Genomic DNA, 17,568 nt, shown 5'->3' with positions numbered 1-17,568 from the left:
CTGCTATAAAAACAATGTAACAGGGTGATGACTGCAATTAGAGACAAGGATACATCACTTAAGAAGTCTGTAACCATCTTTTTGTGCATTCTGCTGCACACGCTACACGCTCTCGTGCTGTCAGCAGAATTGCTCAGTATCAATCATACGATCCCCTTACGCAGAGCAAATGTTAAGAACACTTTTACCAGTTGTGAGCTAAACTCTTCATCATCTTCATACAAATCTATTCTACAACACCTGACTGAAACCGTCAATAGTACAGAGGAACAGACTGGGAGGCTGGGAAGGTCTTGGCTATGGGGAAAAAACAATCCTGCAACAGAAATTTTTCGGGACTTTGACTGATAATGGTTGAGGTCTGGGGTGGTCTTTATGTAGTGTATTGGGTGAGTAGTTCTAGTAATTTTTAAGGGCAGTGACATCCGAATAAGAATCCAATTTTCAACCAAAATTAGGCTAAGTCAATAGTTTTCAATGTGATTAAAATATTCATTAATAAGAAAACAATGAAACAGCACAAGCAAAACTTAATGATCTTCCTATGTTCAGTAACTGTGCTGCAGAAAGCTGCTACTCTACTCTATTTCTCCCTCTTAAACGAAGTTATTCTTTCTGTTGGCATCTAACAGCACTCCTTGGAACCTTTAAAAGAGTCTTTCAAGAGAAGCATTGGCAATCATGAATCTTTCAATAAAGTGTGAGAGTAAATCAGCAACAAAAAATGAGAAGAATCTCAGTCCCATCAGTAGAAAGATTTTATTTTAAAGCATGCAGACTGTGATGATACATACAGTTACTTCACACATATAGGTGCTACATTTTTAGCTTGGTGACAAATTTAGAAACGCTTCCTGATTTTCATGAATTAACTTAGGTCATTCAGCTAAGATTTTCCCAGTGGTCTTTTTCGTATCTAAGTTTAGTTACTATCTGCAAAACTAAAGCTCTTGTGTGGGCTGACACTGACGTGTGCTCCGAGCTGATCCCAAGATGTGCCAGGAACACGCACGTCATTAATGGAGTGGCTACTACGTTCCCAGACACAGTACCTTTTGCTTGGTTTGGAACACTTTAGATCGCCTGCAAAAACTGGTTCTGCTTGTTAACTGCTTTAGGTGCTTGGCTTGGTTCCATGACGTTTTTTCCTGCCACCACAGAATCACTGTACAGAACAGACTGCAGGTACCTAATGTATTTTATTGCAGCACGGAGTGTCTCTACCTTGCTGAGCCGTTTCTCCAAGTATTCCTTCGGCAGGTGATGCCTCAGCTTAGCATAGCCTTCATTGACACACTTAACCCGCTGCCTTTCCCTCTCATTCCTCTTCCTGATGAAAGCTGGCCCGTAGGAGTACTCACTTCTGTGGAAATTGGAATGGGGCATTTGGTAGGGAAAGGTACAGGGCTCACTGTAGAAGTTCTCCGTGATGAGATGCTCAGACATGAAAGGAAGGAACGACAAATCCTCACAGCAAGTGACCTGGTTTGGTGTTTCTGGGTGCACGTGGAATGTGACCAGTGGGTCGGCACAGAAAGGCCGGGCCAGTTGTATGCGCTGGGTCTCAGTACAGATGAGGTTACAGTAGCTTTTGCCATCCATCAGGTTCTGCATTTAACCTGTAAACACACAGTTATATAATAGTTTAAACCACTGTTACTGAACAGTAATAAAAACACCTCATGCAGACCTACCAACACTTGGCCTCACTGGCATTTTCCAGAAGAGATTTTGAATGCATTTGTGACATTTCAGAAAGGTGATAGAATTAGATAGAGCAAACAATTTGCTGTTTGAAAATACAGAAAGTGTAAGTCAACAACACTGATTAAAATAATTCACAACAGGAAAGAGCAAGCAGTCTCCTTTCACCTCAGATTTAGAAATTAAGAGAATCTACATACTCCACATCAGTCTAGCTTGCTCCAAATCCACCAAAACTTACATGTCTGTAGACAATAAACAAAGCACGCCAACATCTGAGACATTCTCTCCACCTCCTTCTCCTCCTGAAAAAAATTAAGTCTACAATTGCAGTAAAAGACTCCCTATTCATACCAAAAAGCCTTCAAAGACAAATCATTTTTTCTCTCTGTTCATTTGATGTCTCATTCACCATACTACCTTAAATAGATGGAAAGCTTGTGCTATCTCAATCTTAGTTTCATGTCTGTCAGGTATTACATCCACTCAACATAAAAAGGTTTAAAAGAAGTTTAGAGAATCTAGAAAGAAGAGAGAATTTCTGCTAAGCCTAACATCTCCTTGGGTCCTCATGCTCCTCCTGCACTCACCTGCAGATTAAACACAGATATGAAATACTAAATACAATCCTATCGACAGAGGAGTATGAAATAATCAATAAAAGGAAAAAATATATGTCCAAGCAATACTAAGAAAGAACTGCACACAGTTGTTGGGGCACTGCTGTAACTCAGTCTGGCCTACTAAAACCCCATATCCTCTCTTCAGAGCAGCATTACAGCAGGCGTAACTATTTAAATCACCCTTACAGATTTATTATAAAGATAATCTTGCAGTAGTTTATAGAAAGCTACATTATAGTGTCTTCTCAATATCATTATTCAAATAGCTAAATATCAGCATAAGTGCTGATAATGTAATGACTGTCATCTAATAGCTACTTAAAGTACATTTGAAATTACTAGTTAATTTTTAAAGAATTACTGTGAGCCATCCTTACAGCTTGAAGGCAATACTTGCCTACACAGAATTTATCCAAAAATGTTCTTACTCACCATCCACTTGCACATCTATACATTGCTGTCTAAAGCACTGAAGTTATATTACATCCTCTAAAATGGAATCCACACCTGAACATTCAGCTAGGTTACTAGACACATCTAGATTCCATACTCACAAAAATCTTGCAAAGCTTCAAATGCTCCAATCACAGCTCCATAACATAAATGGGATCCCCTGAATCCTTCAGAAGTATATGGGGATACTGTAATGTTCTCTAACGACTTCGTACCTGCCATGATTAAAATAGAGAATTTTTTACTCAGTATGGACCTGTCCTCACAATATATTCTATGAAAATGCCTCTGAACTCAGTGTTGTCTCTTTTTATAGTGCACATAGATTTCACCACAGAAATCCTATGAACTAAGAATTCATTTATAGCATGCTGCTAGACATGAGTGAAAGTCACATGCATCTTAAACAGGTACTTCTGTAGGTAGGCTGAAAGCATGAACACACATCCATTTCACGTTAGTATGCATGCAAAAAAATCAGAGGTGAACATACACTCATTGTAAAATCAAAACAATAGCCAGTCATCTTTCCATTTTCTACTTACACAGGTTATTGTCTAAAAACTTTCTACTGCTAACAACTTAAAAACACTGTCTGAGGAAAAAGTCTGCTACATAGCAAAACAAAAACTTACAGCAAAACATCATTACAGAGCAAGAAATCAAAACCAACACAACTCCTCAAGAAGAGATACTTGCAGTATTTGTTGCTTAGTACTGACACTTCTGCTGGACAACAGCATTACATAAAACAGTTACCTGCTGCCTTACTACCAGCACAAAGTGCAAAATCCAAGTGTCAGGAACATTTTCCTCTTAGACCAGAGACTCACCAATCTTCAGACGGAAGTAAAATCCAAGGAAACAAGACGTGCTATTTTAAGAGTGATGAATACCTGAAAATATCTGAATGATATTTAAAAAAAAGAAATTAATGTTCCATTTTTCTTACACCTTATTTAATAAGAGATCATATTAAACAGGATTCATTAAAGAGCTATGGAAGCATTGTTAGTGAATGGCTGGTAGAAGTGATTTACAAAGACATTGATATTCAGTGAAGATCTTGGCTAGATACAGCAACATGCAAGTCTCTTACCTGAATTGTGTCGCTTGTTCCGCTGAGTCAATGACTGCTGCAATTTATAGTCAACCGACAACATGCAAAGTAGCTTACAGTTAGATCTGCTCATTTCTGGTTGGGCTCTTCCACCCACACCACAGCTATGATGGCAACAAAACTTGGCACCAAGGGCTAGAAATTTTGAAACTGTTATTGAATACATCCAGATTACCTGAAAAAGTATTAGGAACCTACTTTGTTTACTTCCTGTATACATTCTGTTACAGTTTACTAAAGCAGTATTTTCATTTATTGGCATTTCATACTTTAATGTCTAAATATAACAACCATCTAGAATTTAGGTAAATATTCACCATCAAGGCATAAGGAAATTTTCATAGCTTCACTTTGAACACAGAAAAACAGCATTTATTAAGAGGAAACTTGTGATGGATTTGTCTCCATTAGAGGTGAGGGTACATTAGTTAGCTTAATACCCTCAAATTTAATCTGCATTCTACTGTAATTTTGGGAAATTCCCTTATTGTTAGGAAGTATAACACCATATAAAAGGTGAATACATGTAAGAAGAGGTAAGATTTGAATATAGAGAGCAATCGGTAGCAAGACAAACATTTTGAAGTTTTGCTTAAACTTAGAAACATAGTATGGAGCAATCAGTCTGTATAATCCCATGTATACAGGTATACTGATGCTACTTGTATCAGTATATAGCTGTTCAATTGTACAGGTGCAAAGAAATAGGACCGCCATCCTCAAAATTCCCACATTTTACAGGATTACCTCAATACTTTAGATTATCCCACTATTTGGCCCTTCTATCAGTATAACCACACAAAAAAATCCCAAACCAAAACAGTTTAGCTTAAAAATTTCAGAAGACACTGCAGGATTAGAAACACTTGATCTACTACCAAGAGAGCTACATATACTCAGTCTTGCCTTCTTGAGACTGCCAGCCACCAAGGAAACATTCTGCTCCTGCTGCCCTTGTGTGAAGCCACAATGCTGTATTTGGCATCCTCCATCCCACACCAGCTTCAGGCCTCATCAAAAAGGCAGCCAAGAGGCAGAACATCTGCCAGGACTGGTAGAGAGGCATGTGCTCAACAAACAAATTGCACTACTTTTCCTTAGGGGACCCTAAGTACATGACTGTCGTAACAATATCCACTGATCAACATTCCACTCATCAGGGTGGGATGTTGAACACAGTATCTTGAACCCAAGCTTGTTTTTATATTTTTTGTCCTGTCAGTCTTTGTGGGGTTTGTTTGTTTGTTTGTTTGTTTTTAAATTTAAAGCAAGAATCCTATGCATCCACCAATTAGCCATCTGCTACAAATCTCTCCAGATGAACTCTGGAACTTTTGGAAGATTACAGGACTGACATGAGAATGAAGCTCTGTATCTGCAAAAGAGCTCAGTCAATGCAGATGTTATGGGACAACCGTGTCTCCACCTCTGATGTGGCAGAGCTACACAGGTATAGTCTGTCCCCCAGGCTGTGAACTAAGCAAGCCAAACACATATAGCCAGACACATAGTACTTTTCCATGTACCACTTCCTTCCATACTGGAATTGAAAATGGTAGCAGACAATAATGTACCTACACATGCACAGTTACATTTGAGTCAGGGATTAAAATTTTTTTTCAATTAACAATTCAATGAGCCTTTCTTTATCTAACCACTCAATAAGCGCATATTTCTACTCTGAAGCAATTTTTAGAGAAGTACTTTTATAGATGGGATTTGCATGCAGCATAAAGAGGGAGAAAAATGATGACAAACTGATAATGCAGATCCATTTTTCAAAAATCAGTTTTATCTTTAATTGTTACATTCCAAAGGGGATATATGAAAGTTAGTCATCTAGCAACTGTATACCTCTTAAGAGAGATGAGTACAGAGTCACAGATAAAAAAATACACCTAACTCCCAAGATGACAGGTGCTAGAGAAAGTATGTGCCTTACACCATCAATCCAGACAAATGCAGGAAGATTTTTATAATAAATATTTCATCATATACTAACTCCTGAGACTTTACCCATGAAAAGAAAGGGAAAGATTTTTTTAAGAGCTATCATACACCTACAATATATTAAGCTATTAAAGGAAAATAGAACAAAATAACACTGTCTTGATGTGCACTGCATTTGAATTTATCTACATCACAGTACTTGAAATATGCAGCTCAAAGAGTCAGTGTCCATTATGTTTTACCTTAAATCTGCAGACATCACTTGCCATACAAGCATCTTGAAGGTACGAGTGCAAGAAACCAAATGATGAATACAGGATTTCATTCTCTGATATGAAAACTACACTGCAAGACTTCGATTTCCAGTACCTAGCATTAATCAGCAGAAAATCCAAGTATATTTACAAAAGGTCTTTACATAAAGTGATTAGTGAGTTGTAAGTAATTACTGTGTTCCCAGGTACTTTTTAACCACATAAACAGTAGAGAGAAATATATAGTTAAAAACCACCATACACTCACAACTGTAAATAATGTACCACAGTGGCAACCCAAGGTATCTTAGGGTTTGTTTTCTTTTCAGTTTTGTTAGTAAAAGCCATTTGAAAACGTAAAGATTTTAGCTTTTGGTTAACTAATCTTTTAAAACTGCTCCCACTCCAGTACATTCCTTCAAAGTTCAAACACTTTTTATTTCTTTTAAATCAATAACAAATCATTCAAGAAAACTCTTCTGAATTGGCAGGATCAGGAAGACATATGTCAGCTCTTTCCATTAGTCCACTTTACTTCCCTGGAGTCGTTTTACTGAGACACAATTAACTCAGCACAACGTGATGGTCAAAGACAGATTTGCGCTGCTCTTGGACCTGCAGCTTCCAGCGCTGCTGGGCGTACTCCACTTTGTTCAGCACATTGGCGCGGCTCCGAGAACGAGCCAGCACATCGTGTGCGTTTGCAAAAGGCTGGTGATCCTGGAATGGCAAAAGTCAATAGTTAGACCCCAACAATTCCACAGAGCAACCACATCAGTCTTTTGTGTCCTTACATTCCAAAGGTTTGTTTTGGTTTTGTCTTGTTTTTGTTTTTTTTAGGATAAACAAGCTGTTTAAACAAGCAGGTCAGTAATAATGACTAAGCAAGTTTTTGAATAGTTAGAACTATACTTCAATTTCTCATTCACAGTAACTTCCACAGGTTTCCCAAACAGATCACACTTCATTGTACTGTCAATCAATCATCTGCTGCACAGAGACGCCACGGTGAGCTGCAGGTTTAGAACCACAGACTTGCATCCATTAGGAGCTGGAGGGACAGACCCAGGCACTGGGAGCCTCCCAGTCACGACTGCACTTCACTTCAAAAATTAATCTACGAGTCAGTTCTCTGCCAGCTCTTGGGCATTTACTGCCAGGCAGTTCAGGATGTTCACACACAGTTTCTATATAAAACCAACACACTCTGATGTTTACCAAACTAAGCCTATTGTACTGAGCTGTCTAAAAGCACAGTGTCAATACAGCTGTTTAAGGGACAGAACTCAACAAAAACCCAGTGCTTGTTTTATATTTATCTGTTTTCTAGCAGTACCTGCAAAGCTTTATTTTCCTTCTAGGAAATATAACAAAGTTATAAACAGTAAATGTTGGAACTGAACTGTTTTGGACAAAGTCATGCTGCTAAGGCTATGTCAGAAAGCATCATATATACAATGCATAATGAAAAATAATGTAATTATGTCCTGTATTAAATAACTATCTTTCTGAATGCCTACATTTCACAGTCCTTTTTTTTTCAAGAACACTTTTGAAGAAATTCATATTAATGGATACTTTATTTGTGACATGACTGTGCAGAGCAGGTCAGTGCTAGTTCTTAGTTGCACAGAGATTATCATCAACAATACCTATTGAAGTGATTGCTACAAGTCCCAAAGCCACACATGAGCCTTAAATAAATATACTCAGAGAACAAGAGACAATCCATGACCAGAAGAGCTGTAATCTCACCACAAAAAGTTGTAGAGTTGGATATACCTAGAACAGGCATTTAACAGGTGACAGATCCCTTCATTCACAGGGAAACAAAATCACAATAACACCACACTTCTACCATAGAACAGGTGGTGGGAGAATGCAGGACAAGCTGGATGGTACTGGCCTTCCTGATAAACAAGAATCTCAGCTCAAATGCTAGCTACTCTCAATTTCTGTGTAGACAACAAAGGGAAAAAAGAATTTAATAAGAAAGAGGACTAAGGAAGTGGCTTACATTCATCAGTTACCACTGCTATCAACAGGCAATGAGAAAGAGCAGACATACTGGCTTGAAGTTCAGCCACAAAAATCAATGCACATGATATTTCCAAAGTGTGACAAGAATACTCAAGAACTTGCAAGAGGGAAGGCAAGGATGAGGATGAGGGACCTTAAATTATGTTACATTCACTGTAACAGGTGGAGGATTAACAGGAAAGGAGCAACTTGAAATAAGCAAGGACATGAGGTGTCATTTGTTCCAAGCATCACTGCAGATAAAAGCACCAGTGACTCCACAGGCACAGGTCAGAGAACAGGTCAGGTCAACACAGCATTGGTTAAGATGGACCTAGATTTTAAGGTAAATTCATTCTGCAGTTAACGTGAACTGTGCCACGGGACTTATTTCACTTCTTCCACCTACAGTCAAAAGATTTTAACCCAGATTTGGGGATATTAATATAATTCATTTAAGGTACAAATTTGTCTGAGCCATAGCATACAGCACAAGTAAAAAAAAAATTAAAAAACCCTGAACCCAAAATTCCCCTAGAAGTAACAACATAGGGAAAATCCTATGGTGTCAATACAAAGATAGTTGCAACATATCTATATGTAATCCACAAGGAATTTCAGAAACAGTGGGACATAATCATAAGCCATCTTCACTTTAAAAGGTGTTGCTGTTTGGTAAGAGGGTTATTAAGTATTCAAAATTAAGCATTTTCCTAGATAATAGTTTTTATCAGCTGTGTTTTATGTGCCTTGATTTCACAACAAAAATACATGATTGTTACCCAGTGCTGGAGATTAGGAAGGCCAGTAATGACAGGAACTGCATCACTAATGGACTACTCCCCTTTTCCTCCCAAAAAAAGGTTGTTCTGGAATATACCGTCACATTTTGATTTCTAGCTGTAATACTAAGAAATTATTTCTGCATCAATCACTATTTTACTTCATTATAGCAATTTCTTCTTGAATTTTTAGCATCAACAAATTCAAACTGGAGCAAAAGAAGATGCAACCACTCCTTCTTTTTGCACAGAGCAATCTGAGCAGTAAGCAATTTGCATAAATGTGATCACCAGCAAGACTCTGGATCACTAACACTTAAGTTGTACTCCTATATACATGCTTACCTCCATTCCTACTGTTTCTTCTCTGTGAAAATAATCTGTGCCTAGAGCTGGGACAACTGAAGCAGTTCCCCCCTTACTACTTTCCAGCCCAGTGAAAAATGAAAGAATGGCTTCACAGAAGTCACCACACACCTTTTTTTATGCTCTCCCTTCAGGGAAAGCATTTACACTGCCTGGCAAAAGAAGCTGCTCCTCCCAAATAATTTTCTATCAACTAATCATCCCAATCTTTATGCTCACCAAGTACACAAACACGCTGGTGAACTCACCCCAATGTCTTCATCACTTTGTATGAGCTGTGAATGTCCAAGAAGACGTCTCTTCAGTATGGGCTCCACCAGTGTAAGGTACACCATGTATAGAAGAAGTAGGCCCAAAATAGACAGGTATATGATGATTGTTACCTAAATAATGCAAGCACAGTTTACCAGGATTGTGACATTCTTCCCAAAATCTCACAACAAGGACCAAAAGAAGAGTACACCCAATGTCTAATCTCTGCTAGTGTCACCAGACGACTTAAAACCCAGGAAGAGAGGAAAACCAACAAACTACAACCTGGTATTAATAGGGTTTGAGGCAGATGCATATTAGCTTGAAACAGTTCCTCTTAGTGAGAGCTTGCTAAAAATCTTATGTGATCCCTCTTAAAACAATTCAGTGTTATAAATCTCACCTCAACCAAGACAACTGTTCAGTCTGACCATTACAGTGGGCTTACTAATTTGGGGCATCACCCAATGGTGTCCATTCTCTAGGACAGATCTGCATTCAAACAGTCACCAAGCAAAATGGGAAGGCAAAACAAAATACCAAACTTCTAAATAGCAAAAAAGTGGTCTGTGTTATCAAAGACCATAAGATACACTGCACGATCTATTCACCCAGTCCAGGGCTCAATGGCTCCAATTGGATAAGGATGTAAAGAACACAGAAAACATCTGTTAGAATAAACATGGATAATCTTGCTCTTTTTATCTTGCCAATGTATAAAGGAAATTTATAGTAAGCAAGTAAGGCAGACGAGTAATGAGAGACCCCCTAAAATAATCAGAAAAACAAAGCCCAAAGCTTAACACTCAGAATTTTAGCCAGGTGTAAAGCCTAATCTCAAATGTAGTGGTGTAAAGCCTAATCTCAAATGATCTTCAATAAAGGGTCTCAAATTCACTTCTTCAGCTATAGTTTGACACTATTGTTACCACTCAAGATACACTGTGAGCAACTATTGTGAAAAAAAGTTCAATCTTAGGCTGCTTTAGAAAAGTCTTCCCTTTAAAAAGAATATTTCTCTAAAAGATAACAGACATATTTACTAAACAGTTGAAGTATTTCATATATGCCAACAAAATCACATTTACCTTAATTGTGACAGAGCTCCTCTCCTCATACTTGCACTCACAACGTAAGCAGTAGGCTTCTACATCAGGCCCAGGGACAGGCATAGGCTCCACCACATGAAGACAATCACTGAAGTAAAGACAGAAAGTGCTCAGTCAGTTTGAGCTGGTTTTAGCTCAGCTGTTCCACTATGCTGCAGGAGCTGAGAAGCCACCTTTGCTTAAGTTCAGTTGTTCTAAACTGGAGGTATAACTAAATCCCTACGCCACAATTATTTCCCTTAAACAAGATATTCAGCTATTGACAAGCTGCTAAACAAGTTTTAAGAGCTTTCTGTCTCAATACAGTGTTTTTATTTTTCAGTAAAAGTATTAAAGCTGTTAGCAGAACAAGTCCAAGGATATGAATCCAGCAGAAATGCATTATTTGACACTGACATGATGGATAGAAGTAAATTCCAGCTATTAATTCCACTTCTTTCTTCATCATACTCAAAAGAGCCTTATTCTATCCTTCCACTCTCTGAAGGAAGATTAACCTCTCTGTGACATTCATGAACTGAAGTTCTTTTTTCTTGCCATCACAAGGTACAGGAGTTGAAAAAAAAAAAGGAAAGAAAAAAAAAGGAGGTCAGACGGGTTGTTTCTCAGGATAGTGAATAAAGAGCATTCAGCTTTCAGCAAAAGCACAATTTGACTTAAAAGATTACAAAATGTATGCCAATCCCATGTCAAAAAGTGTGGTTGACAATACTATGGGTGCTCTATACCACAGCACTAAAATCCAGCTGCCATGACACAACTGCTTCCAACAACAACTTAGGTAATTTTAGTCTTTCTGCTGACTTAGGTTGGTTATTCAGAGTTCAGACCCCAGGGTCTCTCCAGACCACTGGCAAAACCAAAATCCTGTTTTGCCTTTATCCTGGTTACCTCAATGTCAGCACAGTCAGAAACAAGTAATGCAACAAAATGCCTGAAGCGATAGCAGCAGCCTAGAACTCAACACTGCTGGGCTAAATCACAATGCTGCAAACACACAGCCAGGCACTGTTTTCTTTGCATTTCTTCTTCATAACTACAACTATTGAGTGCCAAGTCACAGCCTCTGGAGGGGAGTGGGGGGTTTATCTTTCTTATATATGTGAAAGCTGAATTACATTCTCCTCTGTGGAAGAGTGCACCATTCAAGCTGCAAAATCAAAAATACATGCGGATTATAATCAGTGCAATTGCTGTTCCTATGACTGGAAGCTTGCATCAATATGCTGCACAAGTTCTGTAGAAATCTTGCACATAGCTCAAGTACAGTAGTTACTGAGAATAGAAAAATACTAATGTCAACAGGTTTTTTTCTCCAGTTCAGTGTTTCAAGTGGCTAGGAAGTGTAAAATCTATCAGAATCTTAGAATTTAGATTATGTGTTTTCTTGCACAGTGTTTCCAGGGCAAGTTTGGAGGAAAATACAGAAAAGGCTGACACTTTTCTAAACGATTTTCCCGCCCACCTGCCTCTACATTACCACCCTCTCCCTTGTAAACACAGTAACAGCACCAAAAAAGCAGTTTTTCCAAGGCAAGCTGGGCTTGTCAGAAGGGCAGCTCCTGCACAGACAGGTTTCCAGCTCACTCAGCTCATGGACAGGGCGTCCTCCCTACCCCCACATCCATGACACCACTGCAGGCCTCTACACCAGTGCCTGCCGAGGGTGGGTGTTTGTACTTTGAGCTTTGGAAGTGGGTTATTTAACCCTGTAGACACTTGGGCTCCACTCTGCTTCCCCAGCACAGGATGGGATTGTCTGGAACAGTTCCAAGCCTGACTCCAGGAGGGTCAGTGCTTTCAGTGGTGTCAGAGCACCCCAGCCCACACTGATGTTCACATAACGTGCTGTTTGCCAGCCTGAAGCCAAGGGACAGACCATTCCAAGAGAGAGAACTGAAGCATCCAGATAAGAGTATCATGATACACATAACAGGCTCAACATTAAAAATTAAATTAAATTTTCATTTTATGTCTGGACAAGCCAGCAGTAAGTAGTCATTACACTGTACATAATTCATAAAGACACTAAAAACTGATCTGGCTTGTCTCATGACTAACTGATCAAATACCTAAAGGATGGTGCACACCAGCTAGTTCTGTTCCATAACTAATCACTTGCACTGATGCAGAAGCCAAAGTACAGCACTGAATTTGTTGATTTTGTTCCACATAAACTAGCAAGCAAGTCTTTTACAAGTGGTAAGAAATCTCAAACAGAAGATCAAAAACATAAAGCATTCCCACATGCTCAATTAAGAAATAATCTCAACAAAACAGGATTTAAGGTAATAAAATAGATTTTTGAGATTCTGTATACAACCGTGCCTGTCATCATAAAATTAGTCAAGTCTTCGAAGGTAATTTTTACTTCAATGAGTATTAATATTGATTTAATGGGAAACAGGGTCTTTTCTGCTAGTAAGCCCCACACTATGCAGTACCCACTGAAAAAAAATCCACTTTCATTTGTAGAGTGGGAATTAACAATAAAACCAGTACCAGTGCTACTCTGAAATGCCTGCTGCAGCTGGAATTCTATCAATATGTTTCGTTGCTGCAACTTAATTTGTCATAGTAGGAGTAATGATGTTAAGTAAATAATGTGGGACAAAAATAATAATTTTGATTGGACAGTGTGTTTTATGTTTATTAGTTCAGAATAAAATATACAGCCTTGTTTCTCACACTTCTTCTGGAAGTAATTTAATAAGTCAAGGCACAGCTCTACATATCTCTGTAGATATCGTATCTATCAAATCATATCTCTGATTTTATTTTCATAGTTATTTTTGTGGGCCTACTTAGGGGTATGAATTTTGCATAACCAAGATGCCAATCTGCTGCTACTCATCAGACTGAAAAGTCTTTTATCAATTCTTAATGTAACTGAAGAAGAGTCAATACGTCAGGAAGTATGTCACGCCTTAATAGGCTGACCTAAGAATCTCTGAGCACTTCCAGGAACAACACAACTCTAAAACATGGTGTTTTAATTGATGATTCACACAGGCAATGACACTCCAGGTGAAATTACACATGGGAGCTGGGCCAATGTAACAAACCACTGTCAGGTCCCTTTCTCCCCCACCTCTCATCCATGGCCAGGCACATCAGTCCTCAGCTTGGAGAAGGGTCTGACATGCCACAGCTGCCTAAATGATACAATAGTGCACCTTGCTGAGGCATAGAGATGCAAGACCTTTCTCTCTCAAAAAAAAAAAGTGTTGTCAGATGGCTCAGGCCACGTCACATCACCGCACTGTCTGGCTGCAATTTGGAGCAACACAGACCTTCAGAAATAACAGAGTCTAAATGACTGGATGGATTTCAAGAGTGGAGCAAGCAGAGACAACACTCCTGAGTCCCAGTTCCAGGTCTGTGCTTCCTTGCCTTCACACCATTCCAAATCACTGGGTTCAAAATACAACACCTTCTTCCCTTCTACTAATTCCAAGTCTAAATACACAACTAAACATGCAAGCAAGCAAACCAAAACAGAAGACAGGGCAAAACTCATGGATTTCAAGCCTTGTCCCTTGCTAGAGCTGAATTCTGGCGTACTTGTGAAAGAAAAGTTCCAATAAGTTATGCAACAGATGTAATTTCTCCTGGCACCACCATAGGAGAGTCATATATAATCATCATAGAACAAGTGTTTAACCAGCAAGGTTTATTATAATTTTGTATGGTACACACACTCACCAGTCTTTCTGTGAGACATTTTTGTTGTAAATATGGCCTGAATGGTCCTTGTAAGGAGGGCAGATGCATTTACACCGGACATCTTCGGAATTCTGTAAAGTAAACAACATGCTTAGAACAAATTATCATCAGTAACCAAGGATACAGAAAACACTCTTCACATAATACACGAAATATTTAACACAAGCTACTTGCAAGTACCTTTGTATAGTCTTAATCAGGATTTCCTACAAGTTTAAGAACAACCCTTCAAAATTACTAATCAAGCAGAGCAATTTGTCAAATAACACTATTATTTGAGATAGAGATGCGTTCTTCTAGAGAAAAATCCGGCATTTAAGCTCATTCTTCTTTTTAAGAAAAAACACACATGGAGAAGTTGCTGATGCTGGTTACTCAACCACTCAGCTTATGAGGAGAGCTGCATAACAGCCACAGTGATGAGCTCAAAATGAATGAAAGGATACTAAACCTAAATGGAAGTGGCAAAGAAACCTCTGTGGATAATTCTGTCCTTTCTGCCCACAAGAGAAACAACTCTCTAAGGAAAACTACTGGAGTGAATAGTGCAACCTGTGGTGTTATTGTCTTAACTGCCGCAAGTTATTGTGAGGCAGAGAAAAAGTACAAACCAGGAATTTTAAACAAAGGCAAGTTGAAGGTGAACAACTATGAAAACTTGTCAAAGCCAGTTTTAGAGAAACAAATTAACATTTATATAAACAATAATAGGCACTGCACAAAGAAGTGAGGAGAATTAACTGTTATGGACAAGAAAAAAGAAGCAGCACCCAAAACATTTAGATCACTACTGGAGAAAACGGAATTTCAAAAAAAGACCACTTTGTCTAGTGTACTAAAACAGGATCATTCACTTCTTTCCCAAATTGCACATGAACAGAAAACTCTAGGGAGAGAATACAGATGGTCAGCCAGGAGTTACAGATGAAAGCATTCTCAAACCCAAATCAGAGTAACTTCTTCGAGCAAATAATAAGAGACAAGGGAACATGGCTTATCTAAAGTTCAAGGCAATTTCCTGTGGCATTATAAAAGAAAGTGTGAACAAGTATAGGTAATGAACTCCTACACTGAACAACGAAGTCAGAGTAACACTACGTGGGCAGAGGTCAATTGGAAAACCTTGACTGCACTATCACAGAATCATAAAATGGTTTGAGTTGCAAAGGACCTTAAAAATCATCTAATTCCAACTCTACTGCATTCATAGGCAGCAATATCTTTCACTAGACCAGGTTGCTCAAAGCCCCATCCAACCTGGCCTTGAACACTGCCAGGGATGGAGCACCCACAACTTCTCTGTGCAACCTGTGCCAGTGCTTCACCACCCTCACAGTTAAGATTTTTTTTTTCTAATATCCAGTCTAAACCTACTCTCTTTCAGTCTAAAACCACTCCCCCTTGTCCTGCCACTACACGCCCTTGTAAACAGTTCTTCTTCACCTTTCCTGTAGGCTCCTTTCAGGTACTAGAAGGCCACAATCAGGTCACCCAGGAACCTCCTCTTCTCCAGGCTGAACAAGCCCAATTCTCTCAGCCTCTCCTCAAAGGGGAAGTGCTCCAGCCCTGTGATCACCTTTATGGCCTACTCTGGACTTGCTCCAACAGGTCCGTGTCCTTCCTGTGCTGGGGCCCCCAGGGCTGGACATAGCACTCCAGGCGGGGCCCACGAGAGCAGAATAAGTACACACCACATACCGAGTCACTTCTGATCTCGTCACAGAGAAGCCAAGTGGCTGATTATCATTAAACATGAGAAAACTCAGACACGCAGGTAATCTAACAACAGGAAGCACTCTTACTATTAGGAGTCACAATGTTCTGTGACAGAAGAGGTAACAGTTCCAAACATGAACCCAGCAAGACCAACAGCAGAGGCAGCCGGAGCCGGGCGAGGAGGGGCCGGGCAGGGAGAGCCGAGCCCGCGGTACCGCGGGGCACCGCGATGGAGCCCGGCCCAGCCCCGGCACCCTCGGGAACGGCAGCCCGTCTTCAGCTGTAGCTCTGAGTGACGGCGGCCCCGGGCACCGCGTCAAAGCGACATCAATCGCTAAGAGCTCAAGGCCGGCGAAGAACGCGGGGCTGGCGAGAGGCCGGGCCGCCCGGCACCGCTCCCCTGGCCGCCCGAAAACACCGGCCCCGGCCTCCCCCGGGGCGGCGGTGGGAGGGAGAGAGGGAGGGCCCGGTACCGGGAGCACCGCCGCGACCCGACCCCCACGCCCCGCTCACCTTGGCCTCGGCGCCCAGCGCGGCCAGCGCGGCCAGCGCCAGCAGCGAGCAGAAGCGCGCCCCGCGGACCGCCATGTCGGGCCCCGCCGCTCTATCGCCGCTCTATCGCCGCCGGGCCCCCGCCGCCCGCCGCCATCACTTCCGCCTGCCGCCGCCCTCACGTGAGGCGCCGTCCGTCGCGTTGGCGGCCCCGCGGGAACGGCGGCGCCGAAGGATGGTTCCGGGGCGCGGGCCGGCCGGTACTTAGCTGTTGATAGAATCGTGGAGTCATCCAGGTTGGAAGAGACCTTTAGGATCATCCAGCCCAACCGCCAACCCAGCACTGCCACTGTAACCCTTGAACCACTAAACCACATGATCCAGCGCCAGATCCAGACGCCCCTTGCACAGCTCCAGAGATGGTGACTCCACCACCTCTCTGGGCAACCTATTCCAATGCCTGACCACTGTAACACTGAAATTTTTTTCTAATACCTAATCTGAATCTCTCCTGTCAGCTTAAGGCCATTTCCTCTGGTCCTCTCACCACAGGCACTGCAGAAGAGATTAGCCCCCAGCTCACTACAACCTCCCTTCAGGTGGTTGTGGAGAGATGAGATTCCCCCTGAGTCTCCTCTCCTGGAGACTAAACAACCCCATCTGCCTCAGCCGTTCATCACAAGACATGTTTCTAGACCTTCCACAAGCCTTGTTGCCCTTTGTTGGACATGCTCCAGTATCTCTATGTCCTTTAAAAAGTGAGGGGCCCAGAACTAGACACAGGTCTTGAGGTGTGGCCTCATCAGTGCTGAGTACATGAGGTTGATCACTTCCCTAGTTCTGCTGGACACACTATTCCTGGTACAGGCCAGGATGTCATTGGCCTTCTTGGCCACCTGGGCACACTGCTGGCTCTTACTGGGCTGGCTGTCAACCACCACCCCCAAGTCCCTTTCTGCAGAACTCAAGCCACTCCTCCCCCAGCCTGTGGCACTGTGTGGA

At 40.9% G+C, this 17,568-nt stretch overlaps 2 protein-coding genes across 4 annotated transcripts; both read right to left on the bottom strand.

The window, feature by feature from the left end:
* Nucleotides 1-747: 747 nt before the first annotated feature.
* ASCL3 (achaete-scute family bHLH transcription factor 3) lies at nt 748-5,569 on the bottom strand. Of its 2 annotated transcripts, none has more exons than XM_027700581.1 (2): nt 1,946-5,569; nt 748-1,619 (listed from the first exon to the last, which is right to left on the bottom strand). In XM_027700581.1, the coding sequence occupies exon 2, from the start codon at nt 1,612-1,614 to the stop codon at nt 1,075-1,077; it is 540 nt and encodes a 179-aa protein (XP_027556382.1). In that variant the 5' UTR covers nt 1,615-1,619; nt 1,946-5,569; the 3' UTR covers nt 748-1,074. The 2 variants fall into 2 exon arrangements, with proteins under 2 accessions (XP_027556382.1, XP_027556391.1); XM_027700590.1 differs by having other exon boundaries at nt 3,614-5,569.
* Nucleotides 5,570-5,672: 103 nt separating this feature from the next.
* On the bottom strand, nt 5,673-16,738 carry TMEM9B (TMEM9 domain family member B). 2 transcript variants are annotated; one of them, XM_027700559.1, is made up of 5 exons: nt 16,588-16,738; nt 14,338-14,429; nt 10,612-10,720; nt 9,520-9,654; nt 5,673-6,824 (listed from the first exon to the last, which is right to left on the bottom strand). In XM_027700559.1, the coding sequence occupies exons 1-5, from the start codon at nt 16,660-16,662 to the stop codon at nt 6,669-6,671; spliced, it is 567 nt and encodes a 188-aa protein (XP_027556360.1). In that variant the 5' UTR covers nt 16,663-16,738; the 3' UTR covers nt 5,673-6,668. The 2 variants fall into 2 exon arrangements, with proteins under 2 accessions (XP_027556360.1, XP_027556371.1); XM_027700570.1 differs by lacking the exon at nt 16,588-16,738 and adding an exon at nt 16,161-16,180.
* Between the last annotated feature and the right edge of the window lie 830 nt (nt 16,739-17,568).

Source organism: Neopelma chrysocephalum, unplaced genomic scaffold, assembly GCF_003984885.1.
Source record: "Neopelma chrysocephalum unplaced genomic scaffold, ASM398488v2 Primary Assembly neopelma1_24, whole genome shotgun sequence".
NCBI lineage: Eukaryota > Metazoa > Chordata > Aves > Passeriformes > Pipridae > Neopelma > Neopelma chrysocephalum.
The sequence above is the reverse complement of the archived record's forward strand: the minus strand, read 5'-3'. Positions and strand labels throughout refer to the sequence as shown.